At 38.1% G+C, this 24,700-nt stretch overlaps 1 protein-coding gene across 1 annotated transcript in view; it reads left to right on the plus strand.

Annotated features, from left to right (window-relative positions):
* LOC104410297 (titin-like) overlaps positions 1-24,700 on the plus strand; it is a 114,772-nt gene that overhangs the window by 14,816 nt on the left and 75,256 nt on the right. Inside the window, exons 24-65 of the mRNA XM_010020419.1 lie at positions 487-753; positions 853-992; positions 1,867-1,993; positions 2,702-2,844; positions 5,279-5,402; positions 6,261-6,527; positions 6,675-6,772; positions 6,929-7,097; positions 7,190-7,456; positions 7,597-7,863; positions 7,959-8,237; positions 8,366-8,774; positions 8,872-8,996; positions 9,090-9,356; positions 9,933-10,202; positions 10,310-10,612; positions 10,735-11,037; positions 11,311-11,498; positions 11,582-11,696; positions 13,405-13,689; positions 13,983-14,134; positions 14,272-14,419; positions 14,554-14,731; positions 14,830-14,951; positions 15,049-15,336; positions 15,430-15,726; positions 15,852-16,038; positions 17,163-17,278; positions 17,370-17,669; positions 17,897-18,196; positions 18,288-18,393; positions 19,496-19,692; positions 19,793-20,098; positions 20,197-20,475; positions 20,890-21,189; positions 21,290-21,592; positions 21,690-22,064; positions 22,160-22,462; positions 22,930-23,229; positions 23,322-23,618; positions 23,718-24,002; positions 24,091-24,384. Of these exons, the coding sequence (XP_010018721.1) occupies positions 487-753; positions 853-992; positions 1,867-1,993; positions 2,702-2,844; positions 5,279-5,402; positions 6,261-6,527; positions 6,675-6,772; positions 6,929-7,097; positions 7,190-7,456; positions 7,597-7,863; positions 7,959-8,237; positions 8,366-8,774; positions 8,872-8,996; positions 9,090-9,356; positions 9,933-10,202; positions 10,310-10,612; positions 10,735-11,037; positions 11,311-11,498; positions 11,582-11,696; positions 13,405-13,689; positions 13,983-14,134; positions 14,272-14,419; positions 14,554-14,731; positions 14,830-14,951; positions 15,049-15,336; positions 15,430-15,726; positions 15,852-16,038; positions 17,163-17,278; positions 17,370-17,669; positions 17,897-18,196; positions 18,288-18,393; positions 19,496-19,692; positions 19,793-20,098; positions 20,197-20,475; positions 20,890-21,189; positions 21,290-21,592; positions 21,690-22,064; positions 22,160-22,462; positions 22,930-23,229; positions 23,322-23,618; positions 23,718-24,002; positions 24,091-24,384 (9,846 nt within the window). The remainder of the gene's footprint in view (positions 1-486; positions 754-852; positions 993-1,866; positions 1,994-2,701; positions 2,845-5,278; positions 5,403-6,260; positions 6,528-6,674; positions 6,773-6,928; positions 7,098-7,189; positions 7,457-7,596; positions 7,864-7,958; positions 8,238-8,365; positions 8,775-8,871; positions 8,997-9,089; positions 9,357-9,932; positions 10,203-10,309; positions 10,613-10,734; positions 11,038-11,310; positions 11,499-11,581; positions 11,697-13,404; positions 13,690-13,982; positions 14,135-14,271; positions 14,420-14,553; positions 14,732-14,829; positions 14,952-15,048; positions 15,337-15,429; positions 15,727-15,851; positions 16,039-17,162; positions 17,279-17,369; positions 17,670-17,896; positions 18,197-18,287; positions 18,394-19,495; positions 19,693-19,792; positions 20,099-20,196; positions 20,476-20,889; positions 21,190-21,289; positions 21,593-21,689; positions 22,065-22,159; positions 22,463-22,929; positions 23,230-23,321; positions 23,619-23,717; positions 24,003-24,090; positions 24,385-24,700) is intronic.

A 24,700-nucleotide genomic window follows, 5' to 3' on the forward strand; every position in this document is an offset into this window, starting at 1 on the left:
CTACTATCAGAAGAGTCTTACTAATGAAAAATGGTGATCAGAAAATCTTAGGGTTGGTTTTGGTTTGTGTTGGTGTAGGGGTTTTTTGTTGTTGTTGTTATTTGTTTGGCTTAATTACAGTTTAATTTTTGACAGTTTTACAATTTGTTTGGTTTGGGGTCTCCATTTCCCCATTCACAAAGAATAATTAAAATAACTTTAAAATTTCATCCAACTGTTGCAAAATTGCCTGTTAGATATTCAAACAGTGCTCTAAAACTCCTAAAGCATGAAAGCAGTGTTGTCAGTCGTATTAGTAATATGCTGAACTGTTTCTTAGGCATTTGTTGTTTCCTCTTTTTACAACACAACTGTGTAATATTTGTAAGAACTATATTTAATCCTCCTTGCAGGACATGAGTAAGAAATGTATTTTATGGTAAGAACTAATTGTCCTTTCTGAAAGACTAAAACTTCAGACTGAAACATCTTAACCTTTGCTTGCAGAGGGAGACCCTTATTTCACTGGGAAGTTGCAGGATTACACTGCTGTAGAGAAAGATGAAGTAATCTTACAATGTGAAATCAGCAAAGCAGATGCCCCAGTGAAATGGATGAAGGATGGTAAACCAATTACTCCATCAAAGAACGTTGTTATTAAGGCTGATGGTAAAAAAAGAATCCTTATCCTCAAGAAAGCTTTGAAGAAAGACATTGGACAGTACACTTGTGACTGTGGTACTGATCAAACCTCTGCGAAACTCAATATTGAAGGTATAGCTATTTTACTGGACTGCTCTGTAGAAGAGATCTTTCATGGTCTGTTAGAGACTGAGGGAATCAGCCACTTTTTTTTTCTTTTTTTCCCTCCAGACCGGGATATTGAGATTATACGTCCACTATACAGTGTGGAGGTGATTGAGACAGAGACTGCCCGTTTTGATATTGAAATCTCTGAGGAAGGTGTCCATGGCAACTGGAGGTTAAAAGGAGAACCCCTGACTGAATCAGCTGTAAGCAAATATTTCAGGATGTTTCTTACCTGTGTCTCAAAAATTTGTGGGGAGGAACTGTGAGGGAGAAGAAGGTGACTGCAGAAATTAAGTGAAACTAAGTGAAACCCAAGAAACTAAGTGAAATTCCTACATTTTCTATTGCTATCCCGTAATAATATGTATCCAAAGCACGAATAGCTCATGGAATTCACTTAACCATAATGACTTAATACAAAATACAGACTTTGGGTGGTCTGCCTTTACTTTTGGTTTTTGAGTTATGGTTGGTTTAAATAGACATAGATCACATTTTTGAACACTTTTCCATTACTATGATGGCGAAAATTGCTTTAAAAGTGTATAAGACTTAAACAAATATTCTCCATTCTTTGCTGGAAGGATCTGGAAAATTAAGAAACAATGCAATCATGACTGGCAATAATTTCAAAACTCTTTAATGTAACAGTACCTTTGTGAGTAATTCACAAAGATCAGAAGTTCCATGAAAATTAATGTCTGGATAAGAGAAAAAGACCCTTCTGAAGGAAAGGTCACAGTGAAGTCTTGGAAACTTCTAGTTCCCTTAGGCCTCTGACTGGATTACACGTGGATATATTGGCTAGTTAATCAGCACATATCATCCACCAGCACAAATGCATTGCCTCTGGCTTTTTTTTTCTAAGAGGAAGCAGACTGTAATAGGAAGAGACTTCGAGAGGAAAGGCATATCAATGAAAGTTTATAATGTATATATTGCAACTGGCAGTGAGCCTTAGAGTTGTGAATGGAGGAGGAAATAATTTAGGCATATTAGGAGGAGAAGTAGGGACTCTTGTGGTGAGATACACAAAAAAACTATACTGAAAACTTATTTTCACTTCTCTTGTTGCAGGAATGTGAAATCAAGGAAGAAGGCAAAAAGCACTTCCTTACACTGTACAACGTACGCTTAGATCAAGCTGGTGGAGTAGATTTCCAAGCAGCAAATGCCAAATCTGGTGCTCACCTCCGAGTGAAACGTAAGTGTCTTTTAAACTGAAATTAGTTAATTTAGTGAAAACAAGGCACTTGTTGCCTGTTGGAATCGGTGGACAAATCTCAATAACTCATTGAACCGACAGCAATTCTTTCCAGAACAGCAACTGCCGGATTAACTATTCAGGCCATCTTATTTTTTTAGTTAAAGAATTTCTTATATGTTTTTTAACCTTGTACATAGTTTATTCAGACAGGAGGAGTAAAAATAAGGAGATGGCCTTGAAGGCTGCTGTTGTTATAGAGTCAAAGTTTTACAGGCTTTGCTGCATAGAAGCATGTTAACCTGAAAGGATGGGATCACAGTGATATCTAGGGATAAGGTTAAGAGTTTGATGGGCAGGGACAGGCTACACGGTTGAAGACCACTTGTTTCACACTCCAATCCTAGCCCTCGCTATTTTGGAAAACACATACCTTATCTAGTAAGAGGCATGCAAGGCTTGGCAGGGAGACAGATGCACGGCAACAAAAGTTCAATTTAAAGAAACACGCTCTGCAAATAGGAAATTCTAGGTGACCAGCCCTCCCCCTAAAAACCCCGGGTGGCCTCTTCTATTTAGGGAATTTAAAGAGTGGCATTGCGATGTCTGTCTCTCTTGAGGGAAGCCACCATGGAGATTAGTACGTAAGGGCAGCAGCTCTCTCTTGGGTAGAAGAGACTAATTTGAAAATGATGTCTTCTTACCAAGCTCGAGTAATTGGCTTGCTGAGACCCCTCAAGGATGTAACAGTGACAGCTGGGGAATCAGCAACCTTCGATTGCGAACTCTCTTATGAGGGAATTCCAGTAGAGTGGTTCCTGCAAGGAAAGAAACTGGAGCCTGATGAAAAGGTAAAGAAACTAAACTTCCTTTTTCCTCCTTCCTTTCTTTCAACTCTCTTTCCATTATTTACTCTTTTAACCAGAAGTATTAAGGCACAGTTGTTGCGTACATACATACAGTAGTGCCGTTGTGCCAAATAGTAAATCCTCACTAAATCAGATATAGCATCTTTTTTTTCTCCTGAAATTATACTATTCTGGAGAATACTGTGTTTGTTGTACAAAGGGAAATAAAGGTTCCAAAATATCAGTAATTACAATGGTGATTTTGTGCCTGATTCTGTCAAGATTACTGTATTATTTTTGTTCAGGTAAATTGTACTTACACTGAGAGGATTTTGAAAGGTACTATCAGGAAATGCTTTATTTCTCCTGAATTCTGAGTTGCAGTCCAGTTCTGCATATAAGGGGATTAAGAGGAATCAAATTCCATTTCAGGCATTTGTTCTGGCTCTCCAGATAAATTTCTGGGCAGATTTGCTTGTCAAGCACTTCTCACTAGCTATTTTTAACCCTTCATCAAGTGCTGGCTCTTAACTCTGAGATCTGAACAGCCTGGAATGCAGTCAGTTTCAAGATAATAGTAGGAGAAATACATAAAGAAACACATTAAGAAACATGAAACATGAATGTATATAACTGGTTTTAAGACTTCTTTTTCACGTGCTAGGCCAAGAGAAATAATACAAATTGGTAACCTCAGACAAAGCAAACTTTCAAGGCATTACATGACCTAGCAGAGTTTCAGAACTTGCAATAATCCTGCTAATAATACTTTGGTACTTTTTTTTTTTCCTGTTAAATTAAATTTTTAATGTATTATTTTCAGGTATTACTCGATCTTCCTGAGCTTCTCCAAATTTGCCTAAATAAAAAATATTAAATTAAAAAAATAGAATAGAGAAATAGGAAAAGAAAAATTGATCATGCTGATAGGTGACCCTATTACAGTATTTAAGGGCAGATAAACAAAATTTAAACTCAGCAGATGACATGTAATAAGTCAAGGTAATCACTTCTGAGTCTAGGAATAAAAATGTAGAAAGCTATTGATCAGTGCCATGGCATGATAGTTATTTCTGCCTTGCAAGATAAACATTATATGTTCAATATTCTGTATGATGGAACATTATTTTTTCCTTATCTGTCTGAGCTATTGTCTTAATTACATGAACAAAACCATCCAGATTTTCATTCAGTTTATATTGACAGTCAAAACTGCCAATTGACTTCAGCTGAAATTTTATCAAGAAGAAATTCAGAGTAAACCATATTTTTACTTGATGTATCACTTTCTGCTCATTTAAAACAGCCTCTTGAAACACTTCTGCTACAGTTGTCAAGAATCAATTTAATTTAATTGTACAAGTGTCTAATTTCAGCTGGTTTTAATTCAAACCATTATTTTACCTCTGTGGCTGGCATTCAGCTGTAACTTCTATTGAAATGACTTTTTTGTTTATCTTTACTGTCTGTCTTGGTCAAATATGTACCGGGCTTCACCTCAATCTCTTGCAAATAAGCATTCACTAGAGCTAGGTTTCAGGAACACAATGAGGAAGAACAGCCACTTAGTTCCTTCCTTCCCTCTGAAGCTAGAGGGACTGCCTTCTCAAAAGTAACAATCCTTTTTGCTTGCTCCTTAGCAGAAGCTCACTTTTCCCCTTTAGTTTTCTAAACCAGCATATACTATGTGATCATGCACATCTTTGAAAATAAATAAATAGAATTCCTCAAAAGCTATGTTAAAATTTATGGGATGAATGAGTGGCAACCCTTTTCATGGTTGCAATGCAGGGTGTGTTCTTGGAGCCTCCAAGTCCACTCCTGGAGAAAAGAGATGTTTGTGTAAGACTAGCCCAACTCAGACTCAAATTTGAGATGCAGTTTCAGCAATAGGTCAACACAGAAATGTTTGGGGGTTTTATTTTTAGGCAGAAATTTCTACCAAAATTTAGTAATAGAAAGTCAATTTGGCATTTACAAAAGAGAGTACAAGGAGGGTTCCAAATTTCTTTATATATCTAAGAGTTTTTACTTTAGATGTAGCCAGGAGTAACATGAACTTTTTCCCATAAATTTACTTATATTGGCATTTATTAGTAGCTGTTCACAATAAACAAGATCTCAAGTCAACCTCATTTTGAACTTTTATAGTATACTCAAGTTTTCTAATACAAGGACACAAATAACCTAAAACATAGGGAAAATTAAAATTGCAATTTTTTGTAAGTGAAAAGACAAACCAGAAATGATTCTCAAAATCCTCAAAGCATTTCTGTCTTGACATATATCTAGTATGTACAAAAGGAAATTACTAAAATTTCACACAAAAGTAAACCAAACTCCACAGATAACTATAAATAGCAACACTATTTCATTAAATATTTATTAAATATTTCTTGCCAATACTTACAAAACGTTTTTTTATGTACTTTATAAGGTCGTGACACGTGCTGAAGGGAGAGTTCACACACTTATCCTAAGAGATGTCAAGTTAACAGATGCAGGAGAGGTATCACTGACAGCAAAAGATTTCAGAACTCAAGCAAATCTTTTTGTGAAAGGTAAGTAAGTAAGTCAGTCATTTTAATTATATCATAGTAATTGTTAATGGTCCATTCATGATTCACCCTGGCATAGGATGTTAATATACACCATATATCAAATTAGTATGATCATACATACAGTATTTGACTGACAGATAATTCTTCTGATTGAAAGAGCCACTTACTTACAATGTTTATGCTTCACGGAAGAGCTGAGGAAAGGGGGAAATGTGTTAGACCTGGCAGATGAATCAGTTCATTAGGATTTCCAGGGCTTTACTGCAGACTTGAATGTCCAATTGGCCTCAAGATGGCCTGCAAAAACTGACCTTTATGGCTCCCCATGCCTTTTTTCTGTTCTTTGGAGTATCCAGAAATATATGAGAGGACAGCTACATCATCAGTCAAATGACATAACATCGACTGTATACCCACTTGCACTGCTTGCAAGCTATGTATGGCTAAGTCAAAAACTCCAAACACTTCTAACTGATACAGTAATTCAAGGAAATTACTCCTTAAGTTTGGAGTATAACTTCAGAGTCACTGAGATCACATGGCTATAGTTCAGTTAAAGACATTGAGTTGCAAGGCTTTGTGATAATTTGTGAGTAAAAACCCCATGGACAAGGATATTATTCAGTCTAACCTTACAGTAGGCTGAAAATAAGAAAATTAGCTAAATCAAATGAGCATGTCTGGGCATTAAAAATAATTTAAAAAAAACCCACAACACCTTCAGCAGAGACATCTAAGAGCCTTTCTGATTATTCAGGCAAAGAAAATTAGTACTGTTGTATGAGACAATTCGCTACTAGCAGAGGGTTGGCTATAGTTTAGATCTTTTCTATCAAAAAATCTATCTGTTTCTTTTAGAACCCCCAGTTGAATTTACCAAACCTCTTGAGGACCAGACTGTTGAAGAAGAGGCCACTGCAATACTGGAATGTGAAGTTTCCAGGGAAAATGCACAAGTTCAATGGTTCAAAAATGGTGAAGAAATTCATAAAACGAAGAAGTATGATATAATTTCTGATGGCAGGGTCAGAAAACTCATTATCCACGGCTGCACACTGGATGATGCAAAAACATATACTTGTAAAACTAAGGATTTTAAGACATCCTGTTTCCTCAATGTAGAACGTAAGTCATTAACAATTTTCTGCAAAATGTTTAAGTGCTATAAACATTATATGTTAGTGTCTATGACTGACAATAATATCAATGTCAGCAATTTATTGTTCTCTACTGGAGAGTTTCCTCTACTAAAAATTTTCTTTTCTCTTACAGCTATCCGTCTTGAGTTCCTGAAACCCCTGACTGATCTTGAAGTAAAAGAAAAAGAATCTGCTCGGTTTGAATGTGAAATTTCCCGTCCAGGTGTCAAGGTCAATAATGATAATACTTTCTAATCTGCATCACTCTTCAACTAGTGCTTTTATTTTAAACTGACAACTTTATTATGTTATTACAAATGAACATACAACTGAAATCTATGCTGAGTATGTTAATATTAATGACCATGTTTATTTGTTCTGAAACAGGTGAAGTGGTTTAAAGATGGCATTGAAATTAGAAAAGGCAAAAAGTATGACATAATTTCCAAAGGAGCAGAACACATTCTTGTTGTCAATAAATGTGCCTTTGATGATGAAGCCGAATATGCCTGTGAAGCAAAAACAGCTCGAACTTCAGGTCTACTTACAGTGATAGGTAAGCACAGTGTTTTAGAATCTAATCTATGAACAAGAAAAAAAGGGGGTTTGATGCAAGGCTTTAATCATCTTTCAAAATTCTTGTTGCAGAGGAAGAGGCTGTTTTCACAAAAAATCTTCCTGATCTTGAAGTGAATGAAAACGACACTGTAAAATTGATCTGTGAAGTATCAAAGCCTAATGCCGAAGTTGCTTGGTTTAAAGGAGATGAGGAGGTGCCTGATGGTGCTAGATTTGAACACATTTCTGATGGCCGAAAGAGAATTCTTCTCATACATAATGCTCATCCTGAGGATGCTGGCAAATACACTTGCAAGCTCCCAAGCTCTAGTACAACAGGAAAACTTACTGTACATGGTAAGAGAGTTACTTTGGTGGCCTTGTTTTCTGAACAAACAAACAAAGTAAAACAAACAGTAAGAGTACACAACTTAGTTTATTCTTTTCATAAGTGAAAAAATAAATTAATATATATCTACAAAAATATTTTCTTTCAGAACTTACAGCAGATTTTCTTACCAGACCACAAAATCTTGAGGTTCTTGAAGGAGACAAAGCTGAATTTGTCTGTTCAGTATCCAAAGAGGCAATTACAGTACAGTGGCTGAGGGGTGACACAGTCCTGGAGCCTGGTGATAAGTACGACATCATTTCAGATGGCAAAAAGAGAACACTTGTAGTTAAAGACTCTATTCTAGGAGATGCAGGAAAGTATACTGTCATGGTTGGCGAAGCTAAAGCTACAGTACGCTTAACAGTGATTGGTAAGCTTTATTTTATCAATGTGCAGGTGCATATTTTGTTGAATTCCTTATACTACATGGTGTTCTTTTTCTTCTATTTATTTCCTCAATTTCAGAAAAACTCAGGATTATAACTCCCCTTAAGGACCAAGAAGTTAATGAGGGTCAAGAAATTATCTTCAACTGTGAAGTCAATAAAGAAGGTGCCAAAGAGAAGTGGTACAAAAATGATGAGGCAATATTTGATAGTGCAAAATACATTATTGTCCATAAGGATTTAGTTTACACTCTCAGAATCAGAGATGCACAGCTGAAAGATCAAGCTACCTATACCATCTCACTGTCAAACCAGAGAGGTGAACATGTCAAAAGCTTTGCTGCCTTAACCGTATTAGGTAAATAACTTGCACTGTTTTAAATGAAATTTAAAATTAAATTAAAATTATTTAATCATCTTACATTCAATTTCACACCAGGATCATGAGGATGTAAATTAATCACTTTGGGGTTTTTCTGTTAACAGAGGAGGATCTCAGAATTGTTGAGCCCCTTGAAGACATTGAGACGATGGAAAAGAAAACTGTCACATTCTGGTGTAAAGTCAATCGCCTTAATGCAACCCTCAAATGGACAAAAAATGGTGAAGAGATCACATTCAACAAGCGCATTTTGTACAAAATTGATAAATACAAACACTCACTCATCATTAAAGACTGTGGGTTTATAGATGAAGGTGAATACACTGTCACTGCTGGACAAGACAAATCCGTTGCAGAGCTTCTCATCACAGAAGCACCAGCAGACTTCATTGAACATCTCCGGGACCAGACCGTCACAGAATTTGATGATGCTGTCTTTACATGCCAGCTTTCCAAAGAGAAAGCCAGTGTAAGATGGTACAGAAATGGAAGAGAGATAAAAGAAGGCAAAAAGTATGTACATTTTATTATGCCTGTTAATATGCTAGATATGCTTATTTTGTTACCTTGTTTGGAAACTAAAATACTGCTTACTTATTCCCCCATAAAGATACCAATTTGAAAAGGATGGAAATCTGCACAGATTAATCATTAAAGACTGCAGACTAGATGATGAGTGTGAATATTCCTGTGGAGTAGATGACAGGAAATCTAGGGCAAGACTTTTTGTTGAAGGTATGTGTAAAATTGAATAGGATTTATTCCTTCATTATTTAATCATAATAGAAACAACACATAAATAATCAAATGAATTGACATTTATTTCAGAAATCCCTGTTGAGATCATCCGACCACCACAAGATGTTTATGAACCTCCTGGTACAGATGTTATCTTCATGGCTGAGTTGAACAAAGATGGTGTGGAGGTCAAGTGGTTGAGAAACAACATGATTATTGTCCAAGGTGACAAACATCAGATGATGAGTGAAGGGAAGGTCCACAGGCTGCAGGTGTGCGATATAAAGCCCCGTGACCAAGGGGAATACAGATTTATTGCCAAAGATAAGGAAGCTAGAGCTAAGCTTGAATTAGCTGGTAAGATGCTTGTTTTGTGTTTCTTTTATAAAATCTTAGGTTAGTGAATTAACTAAATTGATTTTTGTTCTTTCAAAGAGTTGAATTAAAAAGAATACACAAACAGGCTGAGATGCAAGTCTGTAAACTGTATGAATTCTAATTCAGGCAACAAACATTTTCTATTCTTCTACCCTGATCTGAATGTTGAGCAAAGTTATAGGTCACTTTTCAGTGTCTATACCAAGAGCATGAACTTCAGTTTAAAGGAAACAGAACCTTTTCATTAGGTCGCTGCAAATCTAAACCATAAAAATTATTTGGCCTACTCACTTCACTCATATAAAACATTTAATTCCTCATTTTTCTATTTTACAGGATCAGACCAGTGATCCTCCTTTTATAGGAGGACACAGTACATGGCAACCAGCCTGAATTTATTTCTCTGGAGCAATCCAATAAGCATATTAAGGACTTGCTCAGAATTCATACAACAGCTCCTTTAATTTTCTATGTTAGCATCTTTGCTGACTAAAACCTACATCTTTTAAGAAAAAAAATATGTAAGTACTTATTTGTCACATTCATCTACCTTAGCTGCACCTAGAATCAAGACTGGTGATCAAAACCTTGTGGTTGATGTTGGGAAGCCTTTAACTATGACTGTTCCATATGATGCCTACCCAAAAGCAGAAGCTGAATGGTTGAAAGGGGAAGAAAATCTGCCCACAACAACTGTTGATACAACAACTGACTGTACTACCTTCAAAATTTATGAAGCAAAGAAATCAGATAAGGGAAGGTACAAGGTTATACTTCGAAACAAACATGGCCAGGCAGAAGCATTCATCAACGTAGAGGTCATTGGTAAATATTCCTACTATTAAAACCTTGCTTACATTTATTTAAGCCAGAGAAAAAAGGAAAACAAAATAGAAATGCAATGCCCTAAAATATTGTAATATTTTTTCTAGATGTTCCAGGTCCAGTTAGAAACTTGGAAGTCACTGAAATTTATGATGGTGAAGTTGGCCTTGCCTGGCAAGAACCAGAAAGTGATGGTGGAAGTAAAATAATAGGCTATGTTGTGGAAAGACGTGATATCAAGCGCAAAACCTGGATTATGGTCACTGATCGTGCCGAAAATTGTGAATACACTGTTACCGGGTTACAAAAAGGAGGAGTTGAGTACCTCTTCCGTGTTAGCGCACGGAACAGAGTGGGCACTGGTGAGCCTGTGGAAACAGATACACCTGTGGAAGCTAAGAGCAAATTTGGTGAGCAGTAGTTATGAAAAACTCCATGTTTGGTAACAGTGTAAGAAAAGCAGTACAAACTCTAACAGTAGGTAAAACCCACATAATTTGTACTTCCTTTCCCCCCCTAAAATATAATGCAGATGTTCCTGGACCTCCTCAGAATGTAGAAGTTACCGATGTGAACAGGTTTGGAGCTACACTTACCTGGGAACCACCTGAGTATGATGGAGGATCTCCAATTACTGGCTACGTTATTGAACTGCGTAACAGAGCTTCCATCAAATGGGAGCCAACTATGACCACTGGAGCTGATGAACTGTCAGCCGTCCTGACTGATGTTGTGGAAAACGAAGAATATTTCTTCAGAGTAAGAGCTCAAAACATGGTTGGAGTTGGCAAACCAAGTCCTGCTACACGTGCAGTAAAAATTATGGACCCAATCAGTAAGTATGCAAGCACTGACTGCGACTGCATTATGACACAGGGACATTTTGGCTGTTTTTATATTATGTGTGCACCATTTGGTTCAGAAAGAACTCCAAGTATTTTTTCTCTGAAATTAGAATCCAACCAAGTAAAAAAAAAAAAAAAAATTTTTTTAGAAAAAAGCTATACAATTGTTTTAAAAATAGTACTTTAAGGTATAGACAGCTGATATGCAAACCCATGATCCATTATAAGTTGCAAAAAACATATTTCTCTCAAATTATTTTCAGAGAGACCAAGTCCTCCCATTAACCTTGATCATTCAGATCAAACTAAGTCATCAGTGCAACTCACATGGGAACCTCCTCTCGATGATGGAGGAAGTCCAGTCTTAGGCTATATTGTTGAAAGGCAAGAAGAAGGAACAGACAAGTGGATTCGCTGTAACCCAAAATTAGTACCTGCTCTTACTTTTAAGGTAAGATATTCTGTTCATCAACAAAGTCATCAAAATGTGCAGATCGTCTTTAATATGAGTTACAAAATTATTGTGTTTGCTAGGTAACTGGATTGAAACCAGGATCCAGTTATTACTACAGAGTCTCAGCAGAAAATGCAGCTGGTGTGTCTGACCCAGCGGAGGCTATTGGGCCATTAACCGCAGACGATACTTTTGGTAAGCCATATGCTATTTATTAAAGATAATTAATCAGATAAGACACAAAAGTAAAGTGCATCTTGTGCGTAATATGTATATTTTCACCAAATAACTGCTGTGCAAACTAGTATAAAGATCCTTAGGCTTTTGAGATTCTGAGCTGTTTCTTCTCTGTTATGAATTATGCAGATAATTAGCTGTACTATTAGAGACAGACCTATTAGGTTCCTATTAGAAAGAGCAAGGTATGACCTTTTGTCTCCTAATCTAGCTTTGTGGAAGGTGGGAGGTAACAGAAGGAGAGAAAAGCAGAGAAGCCAAAAAACAAACAGAATCAATATAAATGTTTTTATTTTAAAGGGTAAACTAGATCTCCTATTTGATAATGCTAGATAAGCTTGATAAGCTGCCTGAGCTCACATATCTCTAATATAAAAATCGTATAGCCAGGAGATACAGGGAGCGATAAGCCACAGCTGGGCCCAGACTACTTCAACCTGCAGGTTGAGATACAGTGAACGTCAGTCTCTCAGAACAGCTGTCATTAGCATCATAGAATCATAGAATAGTTAGGGTTGGAAAAGCCCTTAAGATCATCTAGTTTCAACCTCCCTGCCATGGGCAGGGACACCTCACCCTAGACCATGTTGCCCAAGGCTCTGTCCAACCTGGCCTTGAACACTGCCAGGGATGGAGCATTTACCACTTCTTTGGGAAACCTGCTCCAGCACCTCACCATCCTCACTGTAAAGAACTTCTTCCTTCTATCTAACCTGAACTTCCCCTGTTTAAGTTTAAACCCATTACCCCTTGTCCTACCACTACAGTCCCTGATGAAGAGTCCCTCCCCAGCATCCTTGTAGGCCCCCTTCAGATACCGGAAGGCTGCTCTGAGGTCTCCACGCAGCCATCTCTTCTCCAGGCTGAGCAGCCCCAGCTTTCTCAGCCTGTCTTCGTAAGGGAGGTGCTCGAGCCCCCTGATCATACTTGTGGCCCTCCTCTGGACTTGCTCCAACAGCTCCATGTCCTTCATGTGTTGAGGACACTAGAACTCTACACAGTACTCCACTTTGTGCAGTTTGGGCCTGGAGCAAGCAGTCCGGCTCCCTCTCAGCCCCGCTTATCTTAGTCTCCTGATAGTCTCTGGCAGCTCAGCCTCTGATGCAGGATGTCCTCCACCAGGGTGCACCGAGTGCTGCCCTGTCCATTGTGCACCCTCGCCTCAAGGGACAAGTCGAGGCACTTTCTACACTCCGAGGTCTGTGCTGCAGCCTCCCCTCACATCGGCTCTGTCTGGTGCCGATGCAGGCACTGCCGGGGCAGCCAGAGCAGAGCTCCCAGATAGGGCCCTGTCCCTGAGCTGACCACTCCCCATTCCGCTCGAAACGGCTGGCACCCAAACTGCTCTGCTTGCCGTGCATCTGGGGCGTGTTTTCTCCACTAATGCTGGTTCTGTCCTTCCTTCTGTCTCTGGCACCGCCCCCGAGAGTCACTGCTCGTGTCAGCGGAGCTGCCAGCTCCTGCGCAAAGGCTGTCAAGGACTTGTGGCTCCCTCGGTGGCTCTCACCGCTCAGAATTGAGGCTCCTGCATGCTGTGTTTCCCCTCGCTCTGGTGTTGGAGGCTCCTCTCTGGAGCTACTCACCTGGAAAAAATAAAATAAATAAAATTAGCCATGTTCAGAATATCTGAAAATATTTCACTAAATCAATTTTCTGCTTTTTCCAGTTGGACCTACAATGGACCTGAGTGCCTTTAAAGATGGACTGGAAGTTATTGTTCCAGAGCCAATCAAAATCCGTGTTCCTATCACTGGCTACCCTGTGCCAACTGCCACATGGTCTTTTGGTGACCAAGTCTTAGAAGAGGGTGATCGTGTAACAATGAAGACAACTGGCTCCTTTGCAGAACTTGTTATTACTCCAAGTGAACGTCCAGACAAGGGAATTTATTCCTTAACATTAGAAAACCCTGTGTCATCTGTTTCAGGAGAAATTAATGTTAATGTCATTGGTAAGCAGACAAGTATATATTCTAGCAATAAGATTCAATATTTGTATTGCTAAAATCTAATTAGGTTAATAATGTGAAATCACACAACTTTCAGTAGACCAAGTATATTAAAATATCACTAAAACCTAGAAATCCATCCTCAAAAAAAACCTCTTTTCTGGTTTTCAGTGTCCAACTTTGCTGTTTAAGAAAGCATGGCTGAGAAGAGTAAATCTTCTGGCAGATAGATTACATAGATATCGTCTATCAAATTCTGATTACAAAACAATTAATATAATTTCTATGATTTCTAGCTCGTCCAAGTGCACCAAGAGAACTTAAAGTTTTAGATGTAATCAAGAACACAGTACAGTTGTCATGGGAACCTCCAGAAGATGATGGTGGAAGTCCAGTTACTGGCTATATAATTGAAAAACGTGAAGTAAGCCGGAAAACATGGAGCAAAGTAAGTTCATTCTTTCTCATTTCATTTTCTATTTGCCATATTGTTTCCACGTGTGCTACTGAATTTTATGTCTTATTTTGGTTACTGCTCTTTAGAAATATATTTTAGAAACACACTGGAATCTTCCTTCTCTCTAGGTTATGGATCATGTTGTTGACCAAGAGTTCACTGTACCCGACCTCATCCAAGGAAAAGAATATTTATTCAGAGTTTCCGCATGCAATAAATGTGGCCCAGGAGAACCTGCATATATTGATGAACCAGTAAATATGTCAGCACCAGCAAGTAAGTCAACTGTTTCACATTGCTGCTGACTTTCTGTTTCTGAAATATTGTTGATTTACTTTAAAATAAAATGTAAAAAAAATCCCTTCTTTGGACTGGTTTCTACGACCGCGTATGTTTTTAATCTTTAACAGCGGTGCCCGATCCACCAGAGAATGTTAAATGGAGGAATCCAACATCAAAAGGGATCTTCCTAACATGGGAGCCTCCTAAATATGATGGTGGTGCCCGCATTAAAGGTTATCTGGTAGAGAAATCCCAACGTGGCACAGACAAGTGGGAGACATGTGGAGAACCTGTTCTTGAAACAAAGTAAGTAAATTAACATAAGAAAATATATCTTTTCAACTAACTGTGTATCCTTACCACTTTAAATATCTGGATTTTTTTATTTATTTTTAAACAAACAGGATGGAAGTAACAAAACTCAAGGAAGGAGAATGGTATGCATATCGGGTTAAGGCTTTGAACAGAATAGGTGCTAGCAAGCCAAGTAAGCCAACAGATGATATTCAAGCCATTGATGCAAAAGGTAATTACTTCAATCACTGAATTACAATAGTTGCTTTATTTTACTAATCTCTGAAATAGTGTTTCTATAACAATGATTTTATTCTCTCCTAAATCAGAGGCTCCAGAAATTTTCTTGGATGTGAAGCTTCTTGCTGGACTTACGGTGAAAGCTGGAACTAAAATTGAGCTGCCAGCTAAAGTAATTGGAAAGCCTGAGCCCCAGATTACTTGGACCAAAGCTGACAAAATTTTGAGGCCTGATGACAGAATCACCATTGAAACCAAACCTAATCATTCTACAGTCACTATTACAGAAAGCAAGAGGAGTGACAGTGGAACCTATATTATAGAAGCTGTAAATTCCAGTGGACGTGCTACTGCTGTTGTTGAAGTTAATGTTCTTGGTATGCATGTATTTTACGTTGTTTATAAAAATCATTAGTAATGTACTGAGGTATGCAAACAGAAGATTAACATTCACATCTTGTCCTCTACAGATAAACCTGGGCCGCCGGCTGCATTTGATGTATCAGAAATCACAAATGAATCCTGTCTTCTGACATGGAATCCTCCACGAGATGATGGGGGTTCTAAAATTACCAACTATGTCCTTGAGAAAAGAGCTACAGACAGTGAAATATGGCACAAGTTGTCATCAACTATAAAGGATACAAATTTCAGAGCTACCAATTTAACTCCTCGTAAAGAATATGTGTTCCGAGTCAGTGCTGAGAACATGTATGGTATTGGGGAGCCAGTAGAGTGTAGCCCCATCATTGCAAAATATTCATTTGGTTAGTTAATTAAATTGTTAAATTTTTACTTTTTTTTCTTTTTTTTTGGGGGGGGGGGCGGGAAGCAGAAGAAAGCATATAGTGATGGTTTTGGTTTTTGTTTTGTTTTTTATTATTTTATACAGATCCACCAGGCCCTCCCACAGGTCTCAAGCCTACAGAGGTCACTAAAGACTCAGTCACCCTAACATGGAATGAACCAGATGAAGATGGTGGCAGCCCCATAACTGGCTACTGGGTTGAAAGATATGATCCTGAGCAGGATAAATGGATAAAATGCAATAAAATGCCAGTGAAAGATACAACATTCAAGTAAGACTATAGTCATCTCAGTCTGAAATAGGTCACAGAGACAAAAATGTAACAGGAGCCTTTTAAACAAGTTTTATGTTGTCCTTGATCTTTTTTCCTTGCTTCCATAAGTTTAGATCCAACTAAAACAGAATCACAGTGTCACAGAATCATAAAATGGTTCAGGTTGAAAAGGTCTTTAAGATCATCTAGTTCCAACCCCCTGCTACGGGCAGGGACACCTCACCCTAGACCATGTTGCCCAAGGCTCTGTCCAACCTGGCCTTGAACACTGCCAGGGATGGAGCATTTACCACTTCTTTGGGAAACCTGTTCCAGCACCTCACCATCCTCACAGTAAAGAATTTCATCCTTCTATCTAACCTGAACTTCCCCTGTTTAAGTTTAAACCCATTACCCCTTGTCCTGTTGCTACAGTCCCTGATGAAGAGTCCCTCCCCAGCATCCCTGTAGGCCCCCTTCTGATACCGGAAGGCTACTATGAGGTCTCCACGCAGCCATCTCTTCTCCAAGCTGAGCAGCCCCAGCTTTCTCAGCCTGTCTTCATAAGGGAGGTGCTCGAACCCCCTGATCATCCTCGTGGCCCTCCTCTGGACTTGCTCCAACAGCTCCATGTCCTTCATATGTTGAGGACACCAGAACTGCATACAGTACTCCAAGTGGGGTCTCACGAGCATCTGGTGACATGCTTTTTTTGATAATTAATTTTAAAGAAGAATGTCTTTAGAAAAGAGTAAATTATCTCTTTTTTAATGTATACTTAATAACTTCTATCCTATGTGATTATTCATAAGATATTCTAAAATAGCAGACATACCCATCTCAAGTATCAATTTGTCAAAACCCTAGAACTTTTTTCTCCTGATACTTATATTAACTAACAACCATGAAAAATGGAAAAAATGCAAGATGGCTCTCAAAACATTGCTTTCCGTGTCATGGTGCACAATTTTACTGTTGACAATATACCTATTTTGAATGTTCACAATTTCATAAAACAACATTAGCAGTTATTTGGGTATTTTCAGATTTTCCAACTCTAGTACAATGAGTAGAGAGAATAACGTTTTAGGCACAAGTTAATGTGTAGATTTGGTTTAATCAAACTTAATTTTTATTTCCAGAGTTAAAGGTCTTACGAATAAGAAGAAATATAAGTTCCGTGTCTTGGCAGAGAATCTTGCAGGACCTGGAAAACCAAGCAAGGAAACAGAGCCAATCTTAGTGAAAGACCCAATTGGTATAATAAACACATTTTTAATGGTTTAATTTAACAAAAAAAAAAATAAATTTCCTTTCGATCATGTAATTAATATTGGACTCCTGTCTAGATCCACCATGGCCTCCTGGAAAGCCAACTGTGAAAGATGTTGGCAAGACGTCATTATCTCTGAGCTGGACAAAGCCAGAACATGATGGAGGGGCAAAGATTGAATCTTATGTCATTGAACTATTAAAGACTGGAACAGACGAGTGGGTGAGAGTGGCTGAAGGAGTTCCCACAACTGAACACTTCCTTAAAGGGCTTATGGAAAAACAAGAATATTCATTCCGTGTAAGAGCTGTGAACAAGGCTGGTGAGAGTGAGCCCAGTGAACCCAGTGACCCTGTGCTGTGCAAGGAGAGGCTCTGTGAGTACTGTTTCAGAACATGGTGCTGCTCCAAATACACTATAAAAGGCTCATGTATGTTTGTCTCTGTAGATACCAAGTGAACTCTTGGAAGGCTTATGAAATACTAAAATCTGTTCTGCTTCAGCTAAGAAAATGCTAAGTTTTAATAGTGTATGTTCCCTGTCTTACAAGACCTTTGATGGTAAATACACTAACCTGGTTTATTTTCTTTTTATGTTTTACAGATCCTCCTTCACCACCTCGGTGGCTTGAGGTTATTAATATTACTAAAAACACAGCAGATCTTAAATGGACAGTACCAGAAAAGGATGGGGGTTCCCCAATTACCAACTACATTGTTGAAAAGAGAGATGTAAGGCGTAAAGGCTGGCAGACAGTTGATACAACAGTGAAAGATACCAAGTACACAGTGAGCCCACTGACTGAAGGCTCGCTGTATGTGTTCCGTGTGGCTGCTGAAAATGCCATTGGACAGAGTGACTACTGCGAAATAGAAGATTCAGTGCTTGCTAAAGATACTTTCAGTGAGTTTGAGATTTGCTTACTGAGTGATATGTAGAAACAGCTCGCATGTAATGGATTCTTATTCTTCTATCTGTGTATTTTTTTCCTTAGCAACTCCTGGGCCTCCCTATGCTCTTACAATAGTTGAAGTGACAAAAGGTCATGTGGATTTGAAATGGGAACCACCTAAGAATGATGGTGGCAGACCAATTCAAAGGTAAATTTTAAGTTTGTGAAGTGTTTCCTGTAGATCAAGATCTGTTAGTGAATCGAGATGTTTCTTTCAAAATGTTTGCATTTTAAATGGACATTTTTAATATGAAAAAGAGGTATATGAATGTAAAAGAGAAGTCATGTGGTCAAAGCAATTAAGGGTTTGATTTTAAAATGTGGAAATTATGCAAATATAAATTCATGAACAATGAATGTTTGTCAACATCCTCAAAACATCTAAAGAGATTAAATTGAACTATATATAAAATATAAAAAATTTAATGCAACTGTAGTCTCCAGTTCCTCCAGAGCTTGTAGCCACTTAAATCCATCTACCAAGTAATACTGTTACATTTGCCTTCTGCCTTAGTTTCTCATTCAAACTGTATACACTGAACTAGGATGAAACTTCATCACTTTTCTGTTCATTCTCTACTTTATCACCCTTTTCAAGTGTTTAGACTGTTGAAAACAGTCCAAAACAAGACTGGTTTACTCCTTTGGGTTGCTTCTAACGTATTCTTTTCTTTGGTTTCTAAACTATGTGTCTTCTGAAATTCACCTTGAACTACTAGTTAGATTTTTCCTCTTTATATTTTCATTCTTCCTCTCCTTCCCAGTCACAGTAAGCATATCTTAGATAACTACTGAGATCTGCCTGAAGTGATAGAATTCACTTTATTTGCATTTCCCGTAGTTTATCATAGGCAGAATGTTAATAACTGAGTAACTCTCAGATAAATAGTATCTACAAACGTTCTCAGTGGACTAACGACTAAGATCAAAACTAGCAAAGACACAAGTATAGCTTGGAGGTTCTTTTATATCTGCAGCACTCTAAAACCTGAGGACACAGCAGAAGTTCAAGAATTGATTTTTACAATTGGGTCTGTCAGTAATGTCAGCCCCATTACGTCCAAGACCTACCAGGGCTAAATGGCTGATGTGTGAAGTAAAGTCCATTAAATGTGTCACCTGTGACCCTCTCTATTTTTTTTTTTCCATTGGCCAAACTATTCTAATCTCTCTCTATCTCTTTTATTGAGAAAGAAGTCTGAAGTGTTCATATTGCAAGTGCCTGATACTATTTTCCCCAATTTATTCAGATATGTTATTGAAAAGAAAGAAAAACTAGCCACTCGCTGGGTAAAAGCTGGCAAGACAGCTGGTCCAGATTGCAATTTCAGAGTGACTGATGTCATTGAAGGTACAGATGTACAGTTCCAGGTTCGTGCAGAAAATGAAGCTGGCTGTGGTCACCCCAGTGAACCAACTGATCTTATTCATATTGAAGATCCAATAAGTAAGTAGTAGTATAATAAACAGTGTATTATAGAAGCAATGAACTGTGTAGAACAGATATTCTGGAAGAGAAATTACACAATTCTTTTCTATACCTGCAGGTCCTCCTTCACCTCCTCAGGATTTACATGTAACAGATGCAGGTCGAAAGCATATTTGCATTGCATGGAAACCACCTGAGAAGAATGGTGGAAGCCCTATTATTGGGTATAATGTTGAGATGTGCGAAGCAGGAACAGAAAAATGGATGCGAATCAATTCTCGTCCAATAAAAGATCTAAAATGTAAAGTGGAGGAAGGTGTTGTTCCAGACAAGGAGTATGTGCTGAGAGTCAGAGCAGTCAATGCTGTTGGAGCTAGTGAGCCATCAGACATCTCAGAAAAAGTTGTTGCCAAGGACCCAGACTGTAAGAATAGATTTCCGGGGTTTTTTTTCAGATCTGCATAACTGGAAAAGTAAGGTGTTTGGCAACCTTTCTAAGTAATATTATATTTACTTTTACAGGTAATCCAACCATTGATCTGCAAACTCGTGACATTGTTGTTGTTAAAGGACAGAAATTAAGTATTCCTGTACCCTTCAGAGCTGTTCCATCCCCAACTATCACATGGCACAAAGATGGCAAAGAGTTGAAAGCTGGTGACAGAACAACAATGAAGAGTGATTACACCTCTGCATTGCTTGAAGTCATAGACAGTGTTTATGCTGATGCTGGTGTTTATACCATCACATTGGAGAATAAGCTGGCATCAACGACTGGCTCAGTCAATGTCAAAGTCATAGGTAACTAGGCTTCTTATCCTCACTTGAACCCTGAAGGTGACAGAAGGACTAGCAAAATCCCCTTTCTGCCATGTGGAGAAGTCACTTCAATTCAGACACACATAGATTGCTGTAAAGGCATTAACGTTACAAAATCCCACAAAGAAACCCCAAAACTTTACACCAAATTGGTCTAACTACTCAGTGGCTGCTCAAAGCAAAATTATTATGAATAGTCATCTTATACATATGAAAATGCCTATAAGAATTCTGAATATTTTTCACCTTTAGGAGCATAAATTCATATATATAGTGTGTAGTCAACATTTGTGTGTTTGGTCTGCTTTCTGCAAAGCAAAGAAATGCAATGTAATTTCATATTTGTAGGAATACAGTTTCCCATTTATTTAGGTTTATTACTCTTATTTAAAACAGGTCCACCTGGACAGTGTAAAGACATTAAGGCAAGCGAAGTAACTAAGAATTCTTGCAAAATATCCTGGGAACCTCCAGACTTCGATGGTGGTACTCCTATTCTGCATTATGTTCTGGAACGTAGAGAAGCTGGTCGTAGAACATATATCCCAGTCATGTCTGGTGAAAATAAGCTTTCATGGCAAGTCAAAGATCTTATCCCGAACAGTGAATATTACTTCCGTGTTAAAGCTGTCAATAAGATTGGAGGAGGTGAATATCTTGAACTAAGAAACCCAATCATTGCAGAAGACCCAAAACGTAAGATTTTTTACTACTAAATAATCACCAAATTGAATTTTTCCTAAAATCTTTAAGCTTTCTTTTCTCATATGATCTCTCTTTTGCTACCCTTCCACAGAGCCTCCAGATCCTCCTGTTGACCTTGAGGTCCATAATCCAACATCAAAATCAGTAACACTTACATGGAAACCACCCCTGTTTGATGGTGGAAGCAAGATTATGGGCTATATAATAGAAAAGCTCGCTAAGGGCAAGGAGAGGTGGGAGAGGTGCAATGACTATCTGGTACCTCTGTTGACTTATCCAGTGAAAGGTCTTGAGGAAGGAAAGGAATATCAGTTTCGTGTTCGTGCTGAGAATGCTGCTGGCATTAGTGAGCCTTCTCGGATTACTCCTTTTGTGAAAGCTGTGGATCCTATTGGTATGAATTGCTCATTTGATTGTTTGTAGTAATTGCTATACATCCTCAAATATACTGGAATATTCTGCTCTCCGTTTATCATTCTGTGTTATTACAGAGGCTCCAAAAGTCTTCCTTGCTGCAAACCTGCAGTCTGGCCTTGAGGTAAAAAGAGGCGATGAGATCATGCTTGAGGCACATATTTCAGGGTCACCTTATCCATCTATCACTTGGCTGAGGAATGATGAAGTTGTCACACCAGAGGAAATCAAAAAGAGAGTACCAACATATACAAGGAAGAAGAAGGATGAAGCTGAAGAAGAGAAACCTTTCCAGCTTTCACTGCCAGAACGTATGAGTATTGACAACCATAAAGAAGGAGAGTCTATAATATCAATTCGTGACTCCATCAGAGCTGACCATGGCACATTTACAATTAAAGTGGAAAATGATCATGGTGTTGCAAAAGCCTCATGTGAAGTCAATGTGTTAGGTATATAATGAATGTCGTTAACACTAAGTTGTTTGGAGTATTGGGTAAGAAGTACACAAGATGAGTACTCATAATTTTTCTTCCTTTACTAACAGATACACCTGGGCCTCCAGTTAACTTTGTATTTGAAGATGTCAGGAAAAATTCTGTCATTTGCAAGTGGGAGCCTCCCCTTGATGATGGTGGAAGTGAAATCCTAAACTATGTACTGGAAAAGAAAGACAATACCAAAGCTGAAATGGGCTGGGTCACTGTCAGTTCAACGCTCAGGCATTGCAAATTCCATGTAACAAAACTGATTGAAGGAAAAGAATATCTCTTCCGTGTATTTGCTGAAAATAGAGTTGGATCAGGGCCACCATGTGTTTCAAAACCAATGACAGCAAAAGACCCTTTCTGTAAGTTTTAATTTTGAAATACAGCCTTTTCAGAAAACCAGTGTAAAACTACACAGACTCTTAGAATACTCAGCTCCATCTATGTGAATGTTTCCCAGAAGAAGTTTGAGCAATAAAATTATTATTTATTTCACATTTTAAACCATGGAAATAAAGGTAAATATTGAAAACATACTAATTTCAGTGGCAAAGGAATAAGAATGGCAAACACCATCATAAAACTTTACAGTTAAAACACTGACATTTGGATAGTGACATTCTCTATGTTCAGTAAACAAATATTCTTACCAAAAGAGAGAACCATTGATTACTGATTGCAGTTAGGAATCAAAGTTTCTAAGAAAGAGAGTAGAAGAACTATGAATTACTTAAAATCAGTAATTTCTCACATGTTAGTTCTCTCTTAGCTTTAAGTAAACTCTGAGGAAGACAAGAATGATGACAAAATTACAATTCTTTTTTTTCAGCTCCACCAGATCCACCTAATAAGCCTGATGTGCAGGATGTTACCAGCAACAGTATGTTGGTTAAATGGAATGAACCAAAAGACAATGGCAGCCCAATCATAGGATATTGGATTGAAAAACGTGAAATTAATAGTACTCATTGGGCTCGGGTCAACAGGAGCCTTGTGAATGCCCTGGAAATAAAAGTTGAAGGACTGTTGGAAGGTTTAACCTACATCTTTAGAGTATGTGCTGAAAATGCAGCTGGTCCTGGGAAATTTAGTCCCCCATCAGATCCAAAAATTGCGCAGGACCCAATAAGTAAGTAGCTTAGCAGAAGCTAATAGCATACAGGAGTCAGAGTAGGATACACCTTAAACCTTTAACTTTGTTTTACACCTATTCACTTATAGTGCCACCTGGTCCACCAATTCCAAGGGTTGCTGATACAAGCTCAACTTCTATTGAGTTAGAATGGGAGCCTCCCGCATATAATGGTGGTGGAGATATCATTGGATACCATGTATATAAACAACTGGTGGGAGTAAACGAGTGGTCACGTTGCACAGAGAAACCCATTAAGGTCCGACAATATACTGTTAAAGAAGTCAGAGAAGGTGCAGACTATAAACTCCGTGTTACTGCACTTAATGCAGCTGGTGAAGGACCGCCTGGTGAAACAGAACCCACAACAGTTGCAGAACCTAAAGGTATTGCAATTGTATTAGTTTCAAGAAATATCCAACTGCTTAAAAGGTCTTTTTTCATTTCCCCTTTAAACTAATGAACTGATCCTCTCTTTTCTGCAGAGCCTCCCACAGTTGAGCTGGATGTTTCTGTCAAAGGAGGCATTCAGGTCATGGCTGGACAAACTATTAAAATTCCTGCTACTGTGACAGGACGTCCTACTCCCACCATTGTATGGGCTGTGGAAGAGGGTGAATTAGACAAAGATCGAGTTGTTATTGAAAATGTTGGCACAAAATCAGAGTTAACCATTAAGAATGCATTAAGAAAAGACCATGGAAGATACATAATTACTGCTACCAATAGCAGTGGCTCAAAATCTGCAGGAACCAGAGTAGAAGTATTTGGTAAGAAAAAAAAATTAAATCAACTGAGCATTTCTTCTGGTGAGACAATATTTGGGCTTTATCCTACTTGTTTGATTTTGTTTTCCAGATGTTCCTGGGCCAGTCCTTGACCTAAAGCCAGTGGTCACAAACAGAAAGATGTGTTTGCTAAACTGGTCTGATCCTGAAGATGACGGTGGCAGTGATATCACAGGCTTTATTGTTGAGCGGAAGGATGCCAAAATGCATACGTGGAGACTAGCTGTAGACACAGAGAGATCTAAATGTGATATAACAGGTCTAGTTGAAGGGCAAGAATATAAATTCCGTGTTAGTGCCAAGAACAAGTTTGGTACTGGTCCACCTGTTGAAGTAGGACCTATTCTTGCAGTTGATCCATTAGGTAAGATGACAAATCTTATGCAGGTTTGAAACAATTTTTAATTGTAAGTTAGTAAACCAGTATTATTTTGTGGATTCCTTTCTCTCCAGAAAGTGTATTTACTTTTCTACTGGTTGAGACATCTGCCTTAGATTAATGACTTCAGCTAGATCCCTGAGTCAGTTCTGTAAAACTACTATAGTTCTTTATGCAACAAAATACCAATGTCTACTGAGACAGTATTTGTTACCTTTTTATCCACATACATGAGAAACTTTATCCATAGCCATACTCAGATATTTTGCATAAAAAAGCTATGGCTTTAAAAAGCCAGAGC

The sequence above is a fragment of the Nestor notabilis genome, unplaced genomic scaffold (assembly GCF_000696875.1).
Source record: "Nestor notabilis isolate BGI_N333 unplaced genomic scaffold, ASM69687v1 scaffold7658, whole genome shotgun sequence".
NCBI lineage: Eukaryota > Metazoa > Chordata > Aves > Psittaciformes > Psittacidae > Nestor > Nestor notabilis.